This window comes from Alosa alosa, chromosome 4 (genome assembly GCF_017589495.1).
Source record: "Alosa alosa isolate M-15738 ecotype Scorff River chromosome 4, AALO_Geno_1.1, whole genome shotgun sequence".
Lineage (NCBI taxonomy): Eukaryota > Metazoa > Chordata > Actinopteri > Clupeiformes > Clupeidae > Alosa > Alosa alosa.
Genome location: NC_063192.1, coordinates 14,070,971 through 14,094,316, shown reverse-complemented (window position 1 = coordinate 14,094,316; position 23,346 = coordinate 14,070,971). Strand labels below are relative to the sequence as shown.

Sequence of the window (23,346 nt, the reverse complement as noted above, 5' to 3'; positions counted from 1 at the left end):
AGACGCATCTAGTGCTGTGCCACACTTGATAAAAAGAGAGACTCCATAAACTAAACAAAAAAAAGTTGCATGTCTATAGTGTTGAAATTGAAATTATTACAATTATTACATCAAAATGGCTGGACTTGAGGACAATGTATCAACAACATCATTTTATGTCAAAAAGGTTAAAAACCTTTATCAAACTCACTTACAACCTAGATTAGGTTGTAAGGCCAAAGTTAAAAGCAAGTTTACAAAGAACATGCCCATTCCTAACAATCTCGCTAAAGAAGATGAGGTGAGCATGCACAACACACTTAGGCTACACAAACAAAGAACAAAGACATACAAGTTAAAAAATAAGAAACAAAACGAGTCTGTTCCATAGGTCAATATAGCTTACTCATGACAAAGTAATGTTTGCTGAAGACTAGGCTTTTATTTCTTAAACGAAGTGTATTGTGATAAAGATCAAGTAAACACATTTGACATGGGCCCAAATAGTCAATGTACAGGCCTGAACCCACATCTGTCAGTCATAGCACGACTGGCAAAACGTCTTGAGAGTATCCAGATAATTGCCTTACGAAGGGGAGTCCTGTCCAAACTGGATTAATGCTAGGTGTCGCATGTTGGTTTCCAAGTAGTTTCTTCATCTCCTCTATAGCCTGCTCTTGCATCAAGATGTAATTTTTCGCCAAGAGAAGCGTGGCGATCTTAGGCAGTCTTCTCACTGTGGGACTGGGCGTGTGCGGGATCACGGACCTCAACTCATCCAGGGCATCATTCAGGTCGTGCATCCGCTTTCGTTCCCGCGCATTGATACTCAACCGTAAAGCTCGGGACTTCCTCGGCCCGTTCTGACACGGTGAATCCACTGAACCCAGTACCACATCTGTGTTTAGGACAGTTGACCGGTCGTTGTCACTGCTGTTGTAGTCCACGATGGAATGTTGGTGTGAGCGCACATTTTCATCACCATGGACAGCGCAATGGCTGGGCATGCAGTTGATAGATTGGAACGTCGCTTTCTTATTCATAGCTCCCACGACAGAAATAGGCCGTCGACTTAAAATCCGTTGCCTCCTGTTTTTCCTCGAGAGAATTCATCGGAGTGATATACCATGCTGGGATTAACTGGTGCCCAATGACGTGACGAGAGATAAATACGGTCTAATCCACCATATCAAAACATGCCTTTTTAAAATAACTAAGATTATTTGTTATTTAAGAGATTATAGACATTGAATTTAATAATCACTGTTTTTAACATTTGGCCTGATTGCTTTGTTTTTACTATTTAAATTGTATTGTATTTGACAGCTTCGCTATCTCTTCTTTTGTCTATGAATAGCCTTATCAGGTTTTATTAAAATATGTGTTTCATGAATCTCAGTGCCAAATACCTCATACCTTTTTGTGTCTAGTCCTTCTAACCCTTTCCATAGAGCAGTATTTATCTGAAAAACTTGGTAATTTTGTGGGATATCATTTAGGGAAAAGACTTTAACACCACAGCTAAATAATTCACTCACGTTTTACACACTGCCAGTTCCTCAACATATTTAATACAGCTTTTTCAAATATGACTTTTGATCTGAGACTATGATACCTTGATCTGAGATTATACATTGTATGCCAACATGCTGTGCCCACTACTTCATCCACATGGGTCTCCCTCCACAGCATGATGAAAATTGAGTCACCCTGGCCTCTGTTTCCCCCCTCTCTCTCTCACTCTGCCAGATTACAGTGTCATAACATGAAAATGGTTAAGTACAATAGCATACACAAACATATTCAGCATGATGTGTTTTACTTTTCAAAAACAGACTGACAGAAAGACAGTCCTCAGTGGTGCACATAAATTAGTCCTCATTCACTGTTGCGAATGAATCTCCTTAAATACAGACTTTGTATTGAGGTGAGCTGTAAGCACTGCTGATGGAGAAGCGATGATTACACACTTCATGACAGTGCTCAACCCATTTGTCTGATGAAGAGGATTCTTCTGTTTCTCTGAAATAATGACAAGTTATTACCTGCATTTGTCAAGGTATTATATACCCATGCCAAGTGGTGATAGAGGCACATAGGCTTCTGTTTAACAACACAGTTTTTACATTCATTACGAAGATGCTTTTAATATACAGTATATGATACATACAGTAACACACAGCAATGTGATGCGTTGGCACTGCCGGGTGTTATAATACCAGTACATCATGTCATTATGTGACTATAACAATGAGGCATCTGATCATTTGACTGTAATGATCAGATGCCAGACTTGATGGTCTCGAGCTGAGATGAGGCAAGCCAGTGGCCATGTTGCTGTGACCTGAGACATCCAGGGAAGACGGGGGCGCCTTGCTTGGTCACTGAGGTGGACAGAATGCTGCAGTGACCAGGCGCCTTGCTGGAACTTCATCACAGAGACATGCGACTTGACCCAGATCCTGCCCCTCTTTATAATGGTGGATGGAGAGTAGGGTTGCATGCTCTTGTATGTGTCACAGACATAGAACAAGGAAATCTCTTAATCATTCATGTAGGTAATTGTCATAAAAGCTTACACAGCAGTATGCCAGGTGTTCTAATACCAGTGATATGGATACAGAACATTTGTCTGCTTTATAGGCTATTCCTTGACCTAAACTCACACAGCGATATGAGATGATTTCACCAGCTATCAGTGAACCATGCTGTGTAGAATGAGCTGCAGGAATGCTGAACCAGTATTATTTCAGTGTTATACTTTTCAGAACAATATTTTTCAATAGTTTCACAGAATCTGATCTCAGACACGACAATGTGATAAAGACCTTGACAGAACTCACCTGCACATTGGAGTATGCAAATGAAATCCTCAGTGACATATTGCTTAGTGAGCCACTGAACCCCCATCCCTCTGCATAATTGCCAAACTAATTGCCTTTTCCCTGTCTTTGATTACAAGGTCAGATACCTCATGCTGATACAAGAGATTTCCCTTTCCTCTCTGTCATGTTCTATTCCCTCTATAATTGTTTTATTGTATTGTAAGCAGCAAAAGCATATTTATGAACTGTAAATGTTAAAGGCGTTGACATTTTAAAGTGCTTAGCTTAAATCGTTGCGTTCTTAAGCCAACCTAAAACAACAACTGGGTATCACTGAATGACATTTTAAAAATCTTCCACATTAGTTAGGAGCATACTGCCTTATCCTGTTAACAGGACCCAGCCATGCGTCCCAATTACAAGCTCACTCTGAATACCAGATAAAACTGCCTGTCCCAGATTTGCAAATCACTAAAATTACTTTGCTCTTCTCTGCCTTTGGCTATTGTGCAGTTGAATACATTTAAAAGTGAGTAGGCATGTATATTTAACATAAGTATTAGCATATCAAAATCAGAAACAATCATAGGAAATACTCATTTGACACCATGCACCGAATTGGGACACACTGACTTTATGCATTTTGGCTGACATGTATTCTACAGCTGAAAATGAGGACTCAAACCACTTGATTATACCTGCGCCCTAAGCTGTGTTGCAGTGGCAGCATATCATCTACAGCACTCTTCTGAATACTTACATTTTTTGTGTTTAAAACATCTGAAAGAAATGACTGACTTTGTGTTTTAGTGAAGAACTCATAAATTAAGCACTTTAATAAACTATCCATTAATTTAATGGCAAATGTTCACCTTTTTATTATGATTAAAAAACACAAAACAAAGGCTCACAATGTGGGCTCACAATTCTCCTAAGACTATATTGATATTCTGAGAGGGACTATATTCAGACTTGTGCATTTACTGTTTTGAATGGCAAAACCTGTGGGCCAAATGGGTATTACCGTGAACATCAAAACAAATGTTCTCAATTTTATTAACTGAGCTTCGTATTACCTTGGAAGTTGGAATTGTTTTCTGTTTACCATTTTGTATATTAACATACTTTCTTAATCTTGACTATGCCTACATTATGCAGTTTTGTTATATGGTATAATAAATTATTACACTATGGCTATGCACTAGACTGACTTTAGCTTTTTACAATGATTGTTGAGTATATAAAATTGAAAAATCAAACAGTGATAATGAAATTCACTCTTTCCTCTGAATGTGTTTGGTCATACATAGGCATAGAATCATATTAGAATAGACACAGAAGTTAGGGATGGGGGTGCAGTTTCAAAATGGGATTAATATACTAATGTATGGAAATATAATCAGACAGAAGCGTGGCAGGCACACATCTATCATGCACCCTACAGATTTCAACACGCCTTCCTGTCAGCCTTTTGTTTGCAATCAATGACCTCTGAACCCCAATTCTACCCTCTAACCTGGAGCCTTATGGAGCCTCATCAAACATGGCGGGACACCAGCTGAAGCAGGGCAGAGAAATAACTGAAAGCATTGCTTTTTCAGTCCATAGAACTTAGAAAACAAACACATTTGACATCCATAGCTAATTCACTGACTGTTGTAAGACGAGAACAGTATAAGGACACTCCTTTGTGCTATAGCCTATGTAGGCCAAGAACCTGGCCAAGGTTGGAAAAATACTGAGGGTGATGTGAGCTTAAGGGATTAATTTTAATGGCTTGTGGTTTGGCTAAGTATTTTGCTGATCAGTCGGACCATAAACCACCATAGCAACAAAGTGGAATGACCAAAAAAATATGTTGATACTTGTGTGGGTGTGAGGGCTTGCGGTTTGTCTGGTTATGTTGCTGATCGGATCATAAACGACCACAGCAATGAAGAGGATTGAATGAAGAATTTGTTAGTATTTGTGGGTGCCTGCATCAAGGTCTTGCAGATTCTCTGGTTATGTTGCTGATCAGATCATAAATCTGGGGATAGGGATATAGCACCAGCCACTGTGACTGGCTAAAGAGTTTATCTATTTGATACACTAATCCTGAGAACTTTGTACAACAATCTACATGGTCTTGTATGGAGATAGAGAACCAAGCTTTCACTGTCAAAACACTGTCCACTTGCAATCCCTTTGCTGTGATTTGGAGGGTGTGAAAAAATAACCTCAATATTTTAGTTCAGTGACAGAGTGTTTGTTGTGGAAGAGAGGGGTCTCCAAATTAGTGGTTGGGGGTAAAAAAATAATAAAGATCCCGTTGCTTGGCGACTGGATAGTGGTTGCTATGGTGAATTTGAGCACAGCAGCTGGTCCAATCAGCTGAAACTTGTAGGGGTGAAGCGCATCTTGAACTAGAGATAGAGAGAAGATGTGTAAGCATGCAGGAGGAGGAAACAATGGAGAGAAAAGAGAGGGAGAGAGAGACAGATCCAACTACAAATTGAGGAAATTCTTAATAATCGTTATAATATAATCACTGTTGTGGTTCTGCACATTTAATGCAGTTACTAATTAGTTGGTTTCTAATCTTTATTGACTGAAATGGTCTATGCTAAATTGTCCTAATGTGGGACACCTAAGCTCCAGTGGTTGTGGCTCTTCTCCAAACTAATGAATGTCAGTAAAACTATGGGAAAACCAAAGCATAGGGTCCTGTGATCAAAAGTGGATGTGGATTTAATGTGTTGCTTTCACATTGTAGCATAATATAGCCTACACCATATGTCTGAAAAGCAAAAAATGTCCCACATTAGGGCAATCCACCCCCTGTCCAGTTTGTACTAAAGTTTACAGTCTGCAAACATTAAAGCAAGCTTCAGTAAATCTTTGATGGGGTTACTGTAAAACAGGAAATCCATGTAAATCCTCTCTGTCTGTCCTTCCTTCTCACATTTGCTTTTTTTCAATCTCTCCCCATTTCCATGTAATCAATCATTCTCTCTCCAGTCCCACTTCTTCCCACTCTACATCTTTCATCTTCTCTCCTTTTTGGTCCTCCTCAGCTGTCTATCCACCATAACCACATCCTAGGAACCCTGTATTTGTATTTTGTTTCCCTACAGCAAATTCATAACACATTTTACCCTTAGCAATGGGGTTTATGGAAATTGCGCAAAGTAAGACAATGTGGAGAAACCCACTAAAATATACAGGACCTGACAATATAGCTCAATGATACAGAGAATCTATAATGATCTACTGTACTGGTAAATAGGCCTACTCAATGTAAATGCAACAACACACATAACATCAAATAAGTTGTCACAACATAACATCAAATAAGTACAAAAGACACAGTTACATTCACATGAATTATGATTTTGTGCAATGGCTATAGACAAGACTATAAATAGGACTATAAACAAGCCTTTTACAGTTTATTGTATTCTGCTGTTAATAATCTTTTCCAAATATTGAATTTTACACATATTCTTTGAAACATTGTCAAAAAATATTTTGATGTCAAGAGTGTCACACTGCAGACTGAGGTAGAAGGGTTGTTCTTTAAGTAGGTCACCTTGCCTTGGGTAAAATGTGCTGCATCTTGAGTTTTCCTAATACAATTTAATCAGGAAAATGAAGCAAAGACGAAACCTGTAATCTCTGCTGACAGAGAATTTGGTCTAGAAATAAAGGTAGCAGTGAATACAGGATGTCCTTTCTTTGATGCAATCCCACATTACAAAGCATGCTTGGACAGCAGGAAATAGTTCATACCTTTTTAGACGGTGCCTTTAATACCTGATACAACATAGACATTATTTGGGCTTGTTTTAGCATCACACACTAATACAAGAAATAAAGATACAGTACATCAGCACGATATTGCTCTCGCTTGTTCTGTCAACATGCAGAATGTTGTTGTCATCATATAGAGAACTTAACACTTTTTTTGTTAGGTTAAGTCACAGAACCTACTCTGAACCAGACTGAATCTACTATCATCAGCTGTAGACAACACAGTTTATAAAGACTGATCATGTTAGCTGAGTGCATTATGGCTCTAATAATTATAAGTATTTTGCCTATGCAAAATAACAGTTTCTGAATATTTTAATGGTAAGAATGTGGCCTCTAACTTGTAAACCAATAATGATTACACCAAATTGATTGAATGCTAGTTTGAAAGCCCCGTTGAACAATGCCCCTGAATAAAGGACATTGCGGTTTTCTTTTCAGCGATGAAACAATTAGTAAATAACGTCATTTGGCCATTAGAAAGGACAAGTTAGCGTTCTTTCACAAAAATAACAATGCCTCTGACTGTAGCTCTTCTGCATAACTAAGGGTAGCTCTTCCCTCTCTGGACGGGCTATTGTGATGCCTACGCCTCGTCATGGAGAAACCATGGGTGGATGGCCCATGGGGGTAGAAGTTAACCTGAAAGGCCGTTGAAAGATGTGGCATGATGAAGAGTTACTCGTTATTGTAATGCAATGAGAGTTCCTTCTTGTAAAAATGATGCGCGCGCGGGGGATAGGCTAGGCTAGGCTATAGCATGTAACCAGCATATATATTGTCATATCACCGCGTAATTATAGAGGCCTATTAAAAATACAAAGGCTTGAACTAACATATTGACCTACTATAGTAATTTTAAACAGCAACACCCTGACAAAATGTTGAACAGCTGGATAAGACAAGGAAGGAAATGCCAAGCAATCTTTACCATCTTTGCACTTGTTCAGTGCATTTTGAAAATGGGCTGATCTGCCCCATCGTGTTATCGAGACAATATTATAGCCTATGTAACAAGGCTCACATTAAAATTGCATGTCTGAATAAAGCCTCTCTGACCTGGATAGTTTTAAATGCACATGTGAGGAGTCTTGTGGTAGCCTAATGTTCAAAATGTCAGTTTTGGTGTTTTCAAGGACATCTTGCTGATGAGCATTTGGTGGCAAACGTAGGGGAGGGGGGACCAGCGGCCCGGGTCATTACGTCACCATGTCCCGATGTAATCGTCTTGCGTTGAGCCCAATCAGCAGAGAAGGGCGAGTGTCTGGGACGAGAGGGAAGAAGCGCTAATCCCGCAAGTCAGGATCAGAGAGGCCGAAAGGCGAACAGGATGCGGACAGAACTTTAGTCCGAAAATGATGGGAAATGGATATTTTCTCGAATAATCCTCGACTGGTGATGTTTCTGTCGCCGCTGACGCACCGGAGAGCGATTGATGTAGCGGCGTTTATGAAGTGCTGTAGCCTAGCGCGTTTGTGTCGCTTTCAGTTAATCCTGAAGATGTTATTGTGGTATTATTTATTTTTTTTAGAAGAAACGTATTCTGTCGCCCTTTGTCAGTTGTCTTAGATGTTGCCTAATCAATTTGTCTATAGGCCATGCGTTGTCGGCGATACTGTCCAGAAAGCTTGGAGATGATGAAAAGATGCTTGTGTAATATGACCGTGAATGGTTGGATATAGGGGAAGCCTACTGTACGGAATAGAGGCTGCGTTGGTTTTTGCGCTATTGTAGCCTTTGCTAGTGCTGTGGTGATTGTCCTTTGCAGGGAATTCATGTTCCATGGTTCCGCGAGGAATTTGTGGGTCATTTTGAAGCGGTACAGAATAATGTAAACAAACGGATACGAACTAACAATTACGCACCACAATCGGATGCACTGATGTTCAGAGTTTCAAGATGGGTTACCAAAAAAGGCTGGCAGATGCTGCAGGTTCACCGTCTATCCGTATCTGAATTAGCTATTTGAGCAGAGGACTGCTTCTGTGCACCTCATGGAATTTTATACATGGGTTCTCTATTTCATAGTCCATAGGCTAAAGCAGACCCGGGAAAATTGGCTTTGGAGTTTGATTCTGAATTCTGTTAACTGAGCTGTTTTTATTCAGTCCAATAGCGCGGTATTTTTCTTAGCAAACCGGATTACTAGCGCAATGTTGCCGATAGGCTTACCCAGTGCAGTGCGGCACCCAAGAGACATTTGTGAGTGCGCGCGCGCCACAGTGCGTGCAAATTCTCGTGCATGTGTACGTGCACGTGTGGTGGACGGAGAAAAGGGACATGGGGTTGCCACTCTGCGTGTTCACGGCGGACCTTGATTTAATATACACACAATTAAGGCACGCGGTGAATGCCAAGAGAGCAGCCCAGTAAACATCTCAACTTAAAAAAGGACAGACAACTTATAAAGGACAGGGAAGCGCGCAGCATCTCTACTATCGTGTCGTCTGGATGCTAGGGCTCGAACAGCTAACATTCGTACTCGCCGTCTCGGTGAATGGCTTTCAAGGGTGCAAATGAAGGTCTTTAACTTGATTAAATATAGGTTATCTCGTTCCAACATTAACTGTTTTGTATGAGACTAGCCTAGCGTTGGATAACGTTGCCTAGCTTGGTTGCTGGTCTGAACTCAGATTCAAGCAGCGAGGTCTCAGATCTCACCGAATTTATACATCTGCAGCAACCTAATTTGGGAATGGCAATCGATGGATGCGATGTTTGTTGTGTTCGACCTGTTCCTATATCCACTGATGCAGTCAGCACCCCTTGTTGGGAAGCCTTGCTGAAACGATGTAAACTGCGACGTAGGCCTATGTGATGGACCCCCATCAAATGTTGCAATGGAAATTGGGGACTTGGCTAAACATCTAATTGACTTTCTGTGGGGTAGAGTGGAGCTGTGTGAGTCACTTCTGTTGGGGCTGCATGATCAGAATTCAAATTCAGGACGGTCTCTTATGTAATGAGGAGACTGTCTCCAGCACACCGCATAGTTGCGCTGCACTAATATCTGTGGTATGAGCACAGCCTGTTCAGGTGCAATGCAAAACTTGTTTTTTCTAACCTATTGGGCTACGATCACACTAGTCGTCTTCAACGATTCAATATGCGATATGCATATTAAAAATTATCGTGTTCAACACTCAACTAACCACAGATGGCGCAAAGCATTGGTGATAGGCTAGGCATAACGCACAACGGAAGGTCAACAGACAACGTTTCTATTTTCATTTTATATTACTGAGATCATGATTACAAGAGTAGGCCTACAATAAACTCATGGGCTTTCTATACTTAATTATGATGCTACAGTTTTGAACTACATAAGAACTTCCTTGCGTTCAGTCCTCACAACTTCCACGTCTCGGGCCTTCATGCAGTCAGAATTAGAGGAAATCGGTCAATGTATGCCTAGGCTGCCTGAATCAGAGCGACCTCTCGTAGTAGCTATCTGAAATTATGGTATGATTGAATTGTAGGTTATATTGAGCGTGGTATGTCTTAGTTGTGTAAAAATCGATGAATTTACCAATAAAAATACAAATGTTGTAGCAGAAATTGTGTTTTCTTTCCCCCCTCTATTAAGGTTCCACTTCTAAATGGATTGGTGATTTTCTGTTCAATATCGCGCAAAGCGACAATTAGGCAGTCTACATCTGGGTCTAGCACACAAAGGCCTGGCTAAAAACGCACCATAGACATTTTAAAATTGCAGTATAGTAGGCTCCAAAATTATAAATGATTTTCAAATCACGAGTCCATGCCCAACGCTCACAGTCCTCCACGGTCACGGACTAATTTTGGATTGGCTAATACATCAGCGACGGCGCCAGCGCATGGCCGTTTGCAGTCCAGTAACAATCAGCCCAATGAGCTTAAGGCAGAAGCTCAAACGACACGAGCTCTGTTTATAGTGTGTGAATGGTAGATTAAATTAAAGACTTGGTTTTCCATTTAATTTGTGTACTGAAAACCCATAACCATTGCAATAAAGAATAATTAAAACAAACCGACAGACAGCTCAAAACAGAAAAATAAAAACATAAAACAGTGACCCTTACACCAGTTACAACATAGAGTATTATTTTAATAATGACCATGATCAAATCTAAGAACGTGATAGATAGTGACCTTCGATACAATGCATATTCATTTCAGGGGTGACTTTAAACTTTGCTTCATAATTTTTTAGTATTTCATATATTCTCATGAATCATTTGTTATATGATTATATAAATCTGATTCCCTCACACAATACACACCCTCTCTTTCACACACAAACACGCACACACAAAACAGCAAGCAGGTCCTAAAAAATCACGCACAGAAACCATATAATCTTTTTTTCTTACTTTTAACGGTAATTCAGTAACATTAATTTTCAGGTTACACGTTTGAGGCGTTCTTCGTTATTATATGTTCCTACGTTAAAGCTTAGCATTATACTGATGATGAGGGGAAGAAAGCAAAGAAATAACTGATTTCTGTTAACAGAGGGGAAAAAAATACTGTAAGTGATAGGTCTAAACTTGATTTCAAAGCAGTGAATGCTACATTTTCCCCAAATTGACTCACACAAAGAAACAGCGACCTCTGATGGGTACAGGTGGAACAGTAAAAAGTTACAATTCGGCTTCAAGAACAAAAAAACAAAACAAAAAAAGATTAGGCAAATGTGACAATCTTATCATGGGGCTAATAACCTTAACTTCAGCGGCACGATTCCTCCTTCCAACCAATCAGGAGAGATGAAGGTGACTTCCCTTGGTAAGGGTGCGCAGGATGACCTCTTTTCCCTGATAACTTGGTGCTGTTTCATTTGAGGTACTTGATATTAGATTTCACTGTGTTGACCATACACACTAGCTTGAAAATGTTAAGGCTCCAAGCAGGAAACAAAAAAAAACAAAAAAACAAATGAAAAAGTACTGTGACACTGACATGACATTTCTGTTTGTCACCAAAAGTAATAAGCCAAGTGTTACATAATTCAAAAAAATATAGATTTTCTTTTACATCAATACCTTAATGTCACATCGCTCTTTGTCCCTTCTCTGTGGGTTGCACGATAACTTTCTGGCCTTGCTTTAATCAACACATCTCATATTCATCCGAATGGACAACAAAAAGGTATCACATAACATGTCTTCTTTTTTGACTGTACAAAATAAAACTGGCCAAGTACAATTGTGGTCAAACCCCTGCTGGGCTCAATCACTTGTCACCCAAACGTTCACCCCTCCACAGACTACGACACAAAAGCATTTACATGACCAAAACACTCACACGTCATAGGCTTGACAATCGCTGAATTGCACTCATTGACTTTCATGAGCAATGTGCTGACAGAACAAAAAGACAACGTGCAGATATTGGTCAACATTAAGGATGAGCAGAAGGGGTGGATGAAAATCATACTGAATGATAGAAAAAGAGAGAAAAAAAAAGATAAAGTAATTTGATAGGCGATGGCTGACGATGCCCCCCCCCTGACACGGCCTATGACAGGGGAGGTGGTTGGTTGGATGGGTGGGTGGGGTGGGGGGGTCAGGAGAAAGAGGCTTAAGTTCGATGCTGGCCGAAGTCACCAGAATTAAATAGAAAAACAAAAAGATTGTTTTTTTTTCAATAATGTTGTTTGTTTTTATAATTTCTTCTTTCATGTCCTCTTAAATTCCAATTTCAAAATGTCAGTCCTAAAACAACCGTTGATCAAGCTATGGGGTGCAGTCTTCTATTGTTTACTTCGATTTTGGCGTTCCTGAAAACAAATAAAGGAAACGAAAGGAGACAACATGATTAGAGCCATACTGGGTTGTCGAGGTAAGCAGCAGTCAGCAGTCATCACTCCAACACAAAAAGGTCACAGTTCACTTTAAGTTAAATCACCAAAAATTATGACCTAGGGTGAGAATAGCATTCTAAGGACTCTCAGAACAGAAGGTACACCAAATTGCCCAAGATGTTAAGGCCAAAGAAAACACCAAGATCAGCCTAGTTTGCAACAATCACTACATTTGGATGCTATGCTCATAAACTGAGGATGGAGATGAATTCCATTATTCATTGCAGTGTTAAATAAATAAATATATATATATATAAGTCAACACATCACTCTCACAATCAACTCCACAGGCACAATGTTAAATATTTCTGATGTTGATAGCATACCTGATCCAGTCGGGAGCGATTCTGAATGGGAGCAGGCTCATAGGTCTGTCACAAAAAGACAAACAAGTTTATTAATTTGATAGGGCGCATGTACTACACAACCAAATACATACTTTGAGCCTTTTCTACAGCACAAAAAAGTAGGGCACTGCAGGTATTAAACAACTATAACTGTTTTTTTTTTCAGTTTGCCATTGGTGCAGCAAAAAGTAAGGTTACAGTAGCAGTGTGTTTCAGATCATAATTAACAGACACAATAATGAAGTAATTGGAAAGGTTGATGGAAAATTAATTAGTGCTACACGTGGCAATGGTTCCTGACTGGGCCAGTTACTGTGGTCAAAAATACCCATTTGATGCACATTAATAAGGTCTGTACTCTCATATGAGTTACATTTATCAAGGCCATAAGCTTCAAGGATCACAATCAGCATCCAAATGATAGGACATAAGTCATAAATATCATCTACAGTTAGCCTCATGCACAGCAGCCCAACAGTAGTGTGTTAATCATAAATAAGCTATGTACACGATACACAAGCATAAATGAGACAGTGCACCCAAAATATGAGGAAAGATGTTCCATGGGACTTCACTCTACTTATTTGTTCAGTGCACAGATACTGTACCTGTACTGACAAGTCTACACCACATTTAGGGAGATTACATTTCAAATGAATAACCACAGTCCATGTCTGTCTGTTATTTCAGCTTCTAGGTGTATATGACAGTAGTTAGCCAGCCAATTCAGTATTTACAAACTTAGACACCAAATAGGAAAATCTTTCCTCAATAACCATTACAAATAAAAAGAATAAACATTGAACTTCAAGTCAAAACTGTCACTGAACATTGGAGTGTCACACATAATAGCCTAGCATACAGTAGCTATTATTTAATGAAATAATGTAGTCTATGCATTCCAAACATAACAATACATACAAAAAATAAAACAAAACAAAATTGAAAGCAGATATTGTGTAGCCCAAGCCTGTAGCATATCCTATGTCCTCCATCATACACAATTAAACTGAATGAGTTAAAACAGGTACTGATAAGATTCCTCCATCTGCAGCCCGAATAGGCAGCCTGAGGGGTATTTCACAAAACCTAGATAAGCGATTAAGCTGGGATTTTTTGGTTATCCTGGATGAATTTAGCCTTGACATGGTTTCACAAAAGAGATGGCACATAAGTTACCATGGGGATTTATTCTCTGCACCTAGCCTGGTCCCGACCAGGCTAACAGCCAAGCTAAGTTAATTCTAATGGTAATTATGTTGTCTTATTGGCTCAGCTAGCTGTCATTCAAATCAGACCTCTGTGCTAATTTTTAAGGAGCTTTATTTCATTTATATACTATTTGCTAAATGTATTTGCTCGCAAAACAAAACAGATTGTCTGCCTACTACCATATGGTTATTATTTTAATTGTGATAGCCTTATCATTATTAACATAGGCCTAGGTAGTCGTTGTTTGCTTCTTTTGTTGATAGACATTTGATGAATAGCCTACTGTAGTTAATTGGAAGTGGAGGGGCAAGTTTTCAAAGATATTTTCAACTATAATATTAAGGTATATCATACTATGTGCATCTTTGCAGTGGCAAGCGCTTTCTTAATGACATTGCGTGCCGAGACAAGGAAGCACTCACACGTGGGTTCATACGTAAATTTGCATTCAGTTGGTCTACAACGCCTACTCCTGCAGAAATAGCCATGATTCCCTATTCCAAAAAGGACAACTTTACTTCATTGTTAGTCTATATCAAAAGCGGTTGTTCACTTTGTGTGAGTGGCGCTATTTTCCGCGTCTTTTTTATTCCAACCGTGGGCACTTTGGAGCAGAAACGAAGGGCACACATCCCCGAATTACTTACACCTGGCTTGACATAGTCGCTCCTACTCATCCTGGATTGGCATTAGTGAAACGAGTTGAGCTAGGATGACCAGATAACGCTATGTCAAACCTCGCTTTATCACTTATCTTGGATGTCTTAATTCTGCCTTTGTAAAATACCCCTCTGGAGACATTTAAATAGTTTATGTGACTCCAAAAAAACAACAAAACTATATGTCTCTTTTTTGTAAAGTGGGACATCAGGCACCATTTTTCTTATTACATTTTTGAACTTAATAAAAAATATTCAATTCAGACATTATTATTCTTATTATTCTTCTTATTCTTATTATTATAGTAAGGTCATTCCCTGTTATAATATTTAGCCTAGAACCAGAGAGCAGATAACTCCATGATCTGGTGGAGAACAGAATTCTAGAAGGGCTAGATCTTTTCCTGGAAGAGACCTAATTTGGAATATTGGTCCAGACATTTCTGAATGTGCTGTAAATAATCCTTTATGATTTAGCATTTAGCATGTATATATGCATACCATTACATCTGCAAAGACAGTCTGAACTTAACAAAAGGATTCTTTTCAGTTTTTCCACGATAACAGAAACGTTACATCCTCCTGTGGTCAAACAACAATCTCAGATTCTCCATTTAAGAACAGGAAACTCCCTTATAAATGACAAGACTATACTTGTGTGCATTGGGGTTATCGGAGACTGAACGTGTGCATATCATTATGTTATATAGTTATATATATATGAAGGAGCTGGATTGTCATTCTGTAGCTGCATAATTATTAACTCCTGTCTGTGTGTGTGTGTGTGTGTGTGTGTGTAACAACTCTCTTTGTGCCCCCATTATGAGCTGAAATTACCTTTTTGACCACCTCCTCCTCCTCCTGCCTCTTCTCGTAGTGTGAGAAGTCGTCAAAGATGGAGGTGGTGTGTTTGTAGGTGGCGATGATCTTGAGCACCTGCTTGGCCTTCTCCAGGGGCACCTCCTGCGTGTCACGCGAGTTGGTCACCGGCTTGTTGTCGTTGTTCTCCAGCCGGATGTGCCGGAGCTGGCTGTTGGGCACGTCCTTCACGAACAGCCAGTCCACGTCGAACTTGCCCTTCCACTTGTCCTGGGCCCAGACGCCCGCGCTCGTGCCGTAGTCCACGGGCGAGCGCATCTCGGCCACGCCACAGAAGTGCCCGCTGCCGTTGACGCTAAAGAGCAGGTAGACGGGGCCCTTGCCGTTGACGGCGCGGAAGGCCGCGTCCAACCGCTTGTTGCCGTGCTCCGTGCTGCACCAGATGGAGTACTTGATGGAGCGGTGGATGTCGTCCTCCGAGTAGCTCTTGATGATGAACACGCGGCCGGTCTTCAGGTTCCAGTCGAAGTCCTTGGGGTTGTAGCTGTGGGCGGCGCGCAGCTTCTCCAACACCGGGTGCGACTCTATGCCGGGTCCTGAGCCGGGGGGTCCGCCGCCGCCACCGTTCCCCACACCGCCGCCCCCGCTAGATGAGCCACTGCTGTCCATGCTGCCACCGCTGTAGCCGGGGTTACGGTTGCGCGGGGCGACCCAGCGGGTCTGCGGCGGCGGGATGGGGTTGTGGTTCTGGTAGGGCTGGGGCGGGGGTGGACCCTGCAGCGCCATCTGCTGGGCGAGCGACTGGTTGGAGGGCATGGGCTGCTGGGGGGGCGGGGGCATGCTGTGATGGGGGGGCAAGTGACCGTGGGAGTGGAGCTGCTGCTGCTGCTGGTGTTGGTGGTGGGGGGGCAAGGGGGAGGCCACTTTGGTCACGGGCCCCTTGTTGTCCCAAGTCCCGATGTCCATGTTGTGCCTGATGGGCGGCGGTGGGAGGGCACCTCCGGCCATGGGCATGCCGGGCTTGGCCTTCACCTTCAGCTGCTGCGGCTTGGCCGGCTTGCTGGCGATGGCTGCCCAGGAGGTGGGCTTGGGCGGCGGCATGCCGATGGGGGTGCCCCCGTTGCCGGTGGCGGCCACAGCCCCGCCACCGATCACCGAGCCGACCGTCTTGACACCCGAGCCACCACCCGTGACGTCGCCGCCGATCTTCAATCCCACCATGCCCTGCTCCAGGCTGTTCATGCCCGGGGCCTTGTTCAATGTGTCGCTGTGGAACCCCGTCTGCCCGTCCGGCACCAGGGTGCCACCCAGAGAGCTGGGGGGGTAGCTGTAACTGCCCCCGTACGCAGAGCTCTGAGTCTGCTGCCCCTGGGAGCCACTAGTGCCCCAGGCCGAGAAGGCAGGGTTCTCAGGGAAAAAGTTAAATCGGTGGGGGTAGATGCTGCTGCCCAGACCCCCCGGCTGTCCAAAAACAGTGTCGTGCATGAAGTGGTGGTCGCCATTGCTGAGGGGGGCATAGGGGGCAAGATAAGGGATCGGGGGATCCCCACCAGTTGACCACGGGGCCTCACTCAAAGGGTAGGGGAAACCGATGGAGGGTGCATAGTAGCTGGACAGGTAGGGGTCGGTCATGGATTGATAGCTGTTGTTCTGAGAAATGAAAACAAAATTTCAACATGGTGTTAATCGTCAGAAACTATGTATGGACTAGGGATGCAACGATTAATCAATTAGTTGTCAGGTATTAAATTAAATTGCCAACTATTCTGGTAATCAGTTTATCGGTTTGTGTCATTTGTTAAGAGGATACCTGAAAATGTCCCGATTGCACCTTCTTAAACCTGAATACTTTCAGCTTTACTCACTCCTAAATATATTTAGTCTATAATGCAGATAAGGCAGTTGAGGACATAATCTTGCACTTTGGGAAACACTGATTAACATTTTTGGACCGTTTTCTGACATTTTATCGACCAAACACCTAATCCATTAATCGAGAAAATAGTCCATGGGTTGATTGACTATGAAAATAATCTTTAGTTGCAGCCCTGATGGACTGTTATGCTGGCAGCAGGGAAACAATGGGGCACACAGGGCCACTAACAGGTCACTAACTGTATGGTTATCAGGATTCCTTCTCCTTTAAGAACTTTGGCCAGCAAACTGATAAACAATAAAGCATTAAACTCACTATAAACAACATGACATACCCAAATATACAGTCAAGTCAGTTAAGCGTTCTGTGTACACACAACAAATAAAGAGTGACTAACACCCCTAAGGCATCTTTCTGTCATGTTTATATCCAAAAGCACATTCTGTCTAATGCCGTGCCATGCTCTTGTCATCTAATAACTAAGGGTGCAGGTGAATGCATCAATGTACTTAAAAGGAAAGATTATAAAGAGATTACTCCAAGCCAATACTATCTACTAGGGTCCTGAATAGATTCACTGAAGTGTAACAGTCAATATACCATTACGCATCAAAGGTAAATAAATGTCACAGGGCATGAATAGAGAAGACAAACAGTGTGGTCCGAAGTGTATTGCCCCTGACTTACTCTTGCGCACCATGTGCCAACAGATGCGGGAGGTTAACCTTGTGATGTGACTCCTGTTAATCCACGCGCCGCCAAGCAATGCATCCCTCAGCGATTATATCACCATAACTTTATAGCCTTGAAGGTTATGAGGGTTATGTCCACATTAGAAAGATTTGTCTGAAATATCAGGTCAACGTTAACCCATTTGCTAAAAAACAAAAAGCTTGTCAGAATGGCATCCGTCAAAATATGACTTCCATATGTACTGATGTGATGTGCAGGCTGTTTCTTGGCTTTGTGCTGGTTCTTTGAACTGAAATCAGGTCTGGTGCCCCTCCTCCTAATCATCATATCTCCAGTGGTTTCTTTAGGGAGAGATGTATAACTAATAAAATGTCCACATTAATGTTCACTAGTCCTTGTATGCTCTGAGCAAATGGAAGACAGCACAGATCATTTTATGGTGGCAACTAGGTAACTATCACTCATCAATCAACACAACCTAATCAAACCACTAAATCCACTACACAACTGGACAGCAGACAACCAGCCAGCAAGACCAAAATAGTGGCACACACTCGCAGTCAATTAATGATTGTGTCCTCACAAACATATCGCCGTTCCTTGAAATATCTGATGATTTTACTTCAAGGTATTTCTTTCCTCTGAAAGAAAATTATCCACAAGTTTTGCATAAATTCAAAAAGGCCACTTGTTTCTCCTCCAGCAGGCGTCTGGCCTCTGCTGGGTAGTAAAACCCTCTTCCATATCTCCAGACTGGTGACATTTATGACTCCCACGTTCCCTAAATATCAATCATCCATCCATGCCCAGCTTTGCTACATTTAGAGAATGATTCTCATTTCAAGCCTACTGTCAGTGATTTCTGTTTAGAGCGTGTGATAGCTGGGTGTTGAGTCCATTGGGTCATGATATTTGAAATAAATCTCCATTCGTTCCTGCCATTTTTTCGTTACACTTGCTAATGAATAACTTGCTTAGCATCATTTGAGCAATAGCTTTGCTAATGAGCTGGAGAACGCTGCTTAATGGAGATTTTTGTTTCTATCTGTCTTGGGAAAAAAATCCATCTCAGAATAAGCTGCCTCTATCAATGCATTAAAAATTGATGGGCGGTTGGTTTCAAAACTGATCTTCAATTATCATACATCATACATCAATACACAGCTCTGATCATGACTGACTAGGAAACAGGCAGGCAAAAAACACAATATTGTCAAAACTGAAATGGGCTATAGATTCATCACCATGGATATTTGAAATAATATCCTAGTATATCTCCTCAAACTGATATAGCATTATACAGTTTTTCTACAACATCTTATAAGGACAAAATGTTTTGGAGGGGGAAAACAAAATATCTTACCTGATTGGACTGGCTAGTGAGGTATGGTTCAAAGTCGTTGTCATGAACAGTTTCCTTCTGATGGAGCGAGCCATTTTGCACTGAAACAGGAAAAACTGAGTGATAGGAGTTATTTATCAATCAACACATCAAACACCCACATATACAGACACAGTCCAACTGTTCCACTCACTCACTCACTGTCTCACACACACACACACACACACTAAGCATTTACATTAAAAGTCCTCACTCACACCATCTGCAGATTTCTCACAAACCCTTACAGACATATCACCCTTCCTACATTTATAACAGAATCTTTGTGGATTGCATAAAATATCTTTGAGCAATTTCTGGGTCCCTGTCATAACTTCATACTACCTGTACCCTACATAGACTTAAGAGGATGTGATTCAGAGGTCGTTTATAAAGAAAAATGTGACACACACACACTTCACCTCACTGCTTTGAGTCACAAATGCAGGCCTGACTGTCTGCTGGGGTCCTATTAAATGGCAGGTGAAAATAAGGGTTTGTGTGTAGCCGTCAAAAGTACTGTACTGACAAGTTGTCTTGAATTGTGCCTTCTGTAATGTGTGCCAGTAATTTAAAATCCCATCTTTCACAGGCAGCACCACCATAAAGTTATTAATACTTAAGTTACATTTTCCCATCAGCCTCTGACATGAAAGACATTGTCAGCCTAAAGGCTACAGTTACCCATGTTGTTGAGGACATTCGAAATGAACTGATTGAGTGGTGCTTCTGGTACTAAATGGCAACTAACTAACTTTGTGTGTAAAACAAATCATATCGAAGGGTAATCGTTGGGAGATCGGGCATGATGATTTGCTAGCAGACCCTACGTTATATCCTTCTGCCTCTTTCAGATGCACCAAATACAGTGTGCGCTCGTTGTCAATCCACACCACCATACATATAAGACAACCACAATAGACATGTTGAAAGTGTAATGTTGTTAAAATGACCTTACGAACACAAATAGGAGCTGTGACATTTGCGTTAATTATGCAAATTCTTAGATCTTACCTTTAGCATCTTGTCCCTTTGATGTCTGCGTTCCGTTGATGAAGACCGCAAAAGCAGATGGAAAAAGAAAAAGAGGGAGAGACGTGATTGCTTATATATCAGCTAGATACTTTAACCAATATACAATAACGTTACACAAAAAGCACAGGTTGACGTTATGCGTAATAGGTTCGGAAAATTAATAGATATCGTTTTTAGCAATCAATGTATTCTACGTACATCAATTAAGCTAACGTAACCTAGCAAATGTTGTCGCTGGCTAACCTTAGTTTTGCTCTAGATTCGTGAGACAGTTAGCAAACTAACTAGATTCCTGACATTCCTTCATCAAAAATTGTGACACTAATAAAATGCAAACTGTGCTAAATTAACGACATTGCTAACTATACAGCGTTATCTGGTTAGCTAATCATGCCCTTTGGTTAAGGCTTGCAAGAGCCAATAGTGCGTCGCTAGCTATTAAGCTAACGTGAACTTAAACCGAACCATGCATCTTCAACGAAAATATTAATAATGTAACTGTTCTACAGGGGACCTTATATGCCATTTAACTGGTTCTTTGAGCGTGAATGGTTGTAATAGTGGAAATAATGTTCATGTGGTGCACTCTACAGTAAGAATTCTGATTGGACACGCCATAGGCATCGAAATATGCTCCACGGAAAGCGGCTATTAAGCTAACTCCTGAGCTAGGTGGCAATAGCTTGCTAAGTTAATGTTAACGTTAGAATCTACATCTCCGCACAGGCAGCAAGGATTGGACGCACATTCCCTGCTCCTTCTAGAGGCCTTCTGTGCTCTACAGAAATCTTCCGGCAAATCCTTTCAAACTTACCTGAGGGTCAATGCTGGTGGTAGACATAATTCATCAAGAAACAATCCGGATTCGTATGAAACCTTGAAACTAGATAGCTTGTCAATGTCTTCCGAAAAATCCGTGTTTCCTTCAGATCCCAGTACAGTAGCAAGCTAGCTAGCTAGCTGTGTTTTTTTACTGCACGAATCCCCAACACAAGTTCCACTGCAAGATTCAGCTAATCCAGTCCTCTGGTCTTTTCTAAATTCCAGCTTGAAGGTGAGGTGGTACTTTCAAGTGTTCCGTTTAAAGATATAAACCATTTATATCCCTTAAGGTCTTCTTTTTACTGTTTTTTTCCTACTCCAACAAACCCCCAGTTATTGTGCAGCCCAGTTCACTTCCCCCCAATGGCAGCTTCATCCGGGTCTGTTCACTGAAGATTGACGTCAGCAGTACCGGTGGGTTGACCATGCTCAGTGTAAGGAAGATAGATGATCAAAGTTACAAAATTGTGAGCACACGTTGTGGGGTCTTTCAGTATGTTGATTGAGCCACCATACTTTAAAACACAAGGTTGCATGTGTTTGAATTATCATGCAAAGTAGGTTGAGTGAAACAGAATTCTGATGCTAGTCCTGGTGTTCTGAGAGATCACCAGAGAGGCCTAAAAAGTTTGCACATACATATAATATAACTGACTGTTAATTATATCCACATATCATGTATGTGTATTTATAAAAACATCAAAAAGACTGTTTCTCTTTGCCCATAACCTAACCTACTTCACATAGGCCTAAGTTGCTCTTAAGAATAGGCTGAGAGAGGCATATGGTAAAGTCGTCAGTGATGGTTGGAAAAATATTGGAGATATCCACAGAATATTTTTTATGATTACTGCCATCCTTGCTGTCTTTCTATTGGCTACATCTCTCTCTCTCTCTCTGTAAATGTGTGTTTAGATCTAGGCATCTGTGCGCGTCTCCAAATCTATCACCATTCCCTCCTAAACAAGTAAGTCAGGTCAGGTGATGTGATTTTCAGACAATGAACATGCACTCTCCTTTATTACAACAAGGCTGCTAAAGCATCAAGTGCTTCATCTTTAGTAAAACTCTAGGCCTTTTCATAATCTATGGCAAGTTATTCCCGCATGGTTACCTGACTTAGCCTGACGTAGTCATACTCAATTCTAGTCAGAATATGAGTCTGATACTGCTCCATTGGGACGCGTTTCATTATGGGGTAGGTAGAAAACACATGAACCATCCTTCTTCTCCTATATCCCCTCCGTTTTTAAAAATAATTATGTTGAACAGTGCAGGGTTCCTACGCAGTATGGAAAACCTGGAAAAGTATGGAATTTGGGTAATTTCCAGGTCTGGATAAGTATTTGGGGAAATGTTTCCAGACTATTGCATCTACAGTACTAAGCTTAATCACTTCACTCAGGTCATAATGAACTATTCCTACTGAGTAGGAACTGAGTACTGTGTAGCTTAAAGGTGCCATGTGTAAGAATTGAGGTAAAAATATCCAAAAGATGAGCTACACGCATCAAAAGAATGAGAAGAAATAAGGGCGATGATGTCATTAAAAAAAATAACAAGGTATAGTGCTGCAGAGATATCAACCTGAATTAGCATGCTAAATTACTAGCCACAGCCGACAGGTGTCATAATACCAGTTTCGGCCATGGGAGGCAGTATGCGGACAACATAACCGCTAACCAAACTGCTATACACGAGTCAAAGATTGTTAAGGCGGAGCAAGATACTTCGTCGTAGTTCATGTCTATGGGCGCGAAATGGGGATCGAATCCTGTCTGCATAAAGAGCGTGTCGATGGCGTATTGACAGCGTAAGTTGCAACCGCCAACAGCAGCGGCAGAAATAACCGGGCACACCTGATATAAGGTTGATTTTCTCCAGACTGGATTGCTCAAAAATGCTAAAAATGTACCTGAAATGTTCAGAAGGGTTTGAGGATCATGAAAATGTGCCCGAAATTCACATTCCTAACTCTATAGAACCAAGACCTTAGCATATGCGGTGAAATTCTGAGCTATGCCCATAGACTTCAATGGAGCAGTCGCTGCCTCTGCTCTG

General features: G+C 41.3%; 1 protein-coding gene across 3 annotated transcripts; it reads right to left on the bottom strand.

The window, feature by feature from the left end:
- Positions 1 to 10,662: 10,662 nt before the first annotated feature.
- On the bottom strand, positions 10,663 to 21,660 carry ythdf1 (YTH N(6)-methyladenosine RNA binding protein 1). Of its 3 annotated transcripts, none has more exons than XM_048241637.1 (6): positions 21,278 to 21,660; positions 20,443 to 20,467; positions 19,411 to 19,505; positions 15,497 to 17,128; positions 12,768 to 12,812; positions 10,663 to 12,357 (listed from the first exon to the last, which is right to left on the bottom strand). In XM_048241637.1, the coding sequence occupies exons 1-6, from the start codon at positions 21,302 to 21,304 to the stop codon at positions 12,331 to 12,333; spliced, it is 1,851 nt and encodes a 616-aa protein (XP_048097594.1). In that variant the 5' UTR covers positions 21,305 to 21,660; the 3' UTR covers positions 10,663 to 12,330. The 3 variants fall into 3 exon arrangements, with proteins under 3 accessions (XP_048097594.1, XP_048097595.1, XP_048097596.1); XM_048241638.1 differs by having other exon boundaries at positions 19,411 to 19,490; XM_048241639.1 differs by lacking the exons at positions 19,411 to 19,505; positions 20,443 to 20,467; positions 21,278 to 21,660 and adding an exon at positions 18,042 to 19,387.
- Between the last annotated feature and the right edge of the window lie 1,686 nt (positions 21,661 to 23,346).

What these genes read in the sequence shown, in the direction of transcription:
- ythdf1 (XM_048241637.1), bottom strand. Translation starts at nt 21,304, where the DNA reads ATGTCTACCACCAGCATTGACCCTCAG. An exon ending in CCACCAGCATTGACCCTCAG is followed by an intron (nt 20,468 to 21,277) that starts GTAAGTTTGAAA and finishes AACGGAACGCAG; the next exon opens with ACATCAAAGGGACAAGATGC. An exon ending in TCACTAGCCAGTCCAATCAG is followed by an intron (nt 17,129 to 19,410) that starts GTAAGATATTTT and finishes TTCATTTCTCAG; the next exon opens with AACAACAGCTATCAATCCAT.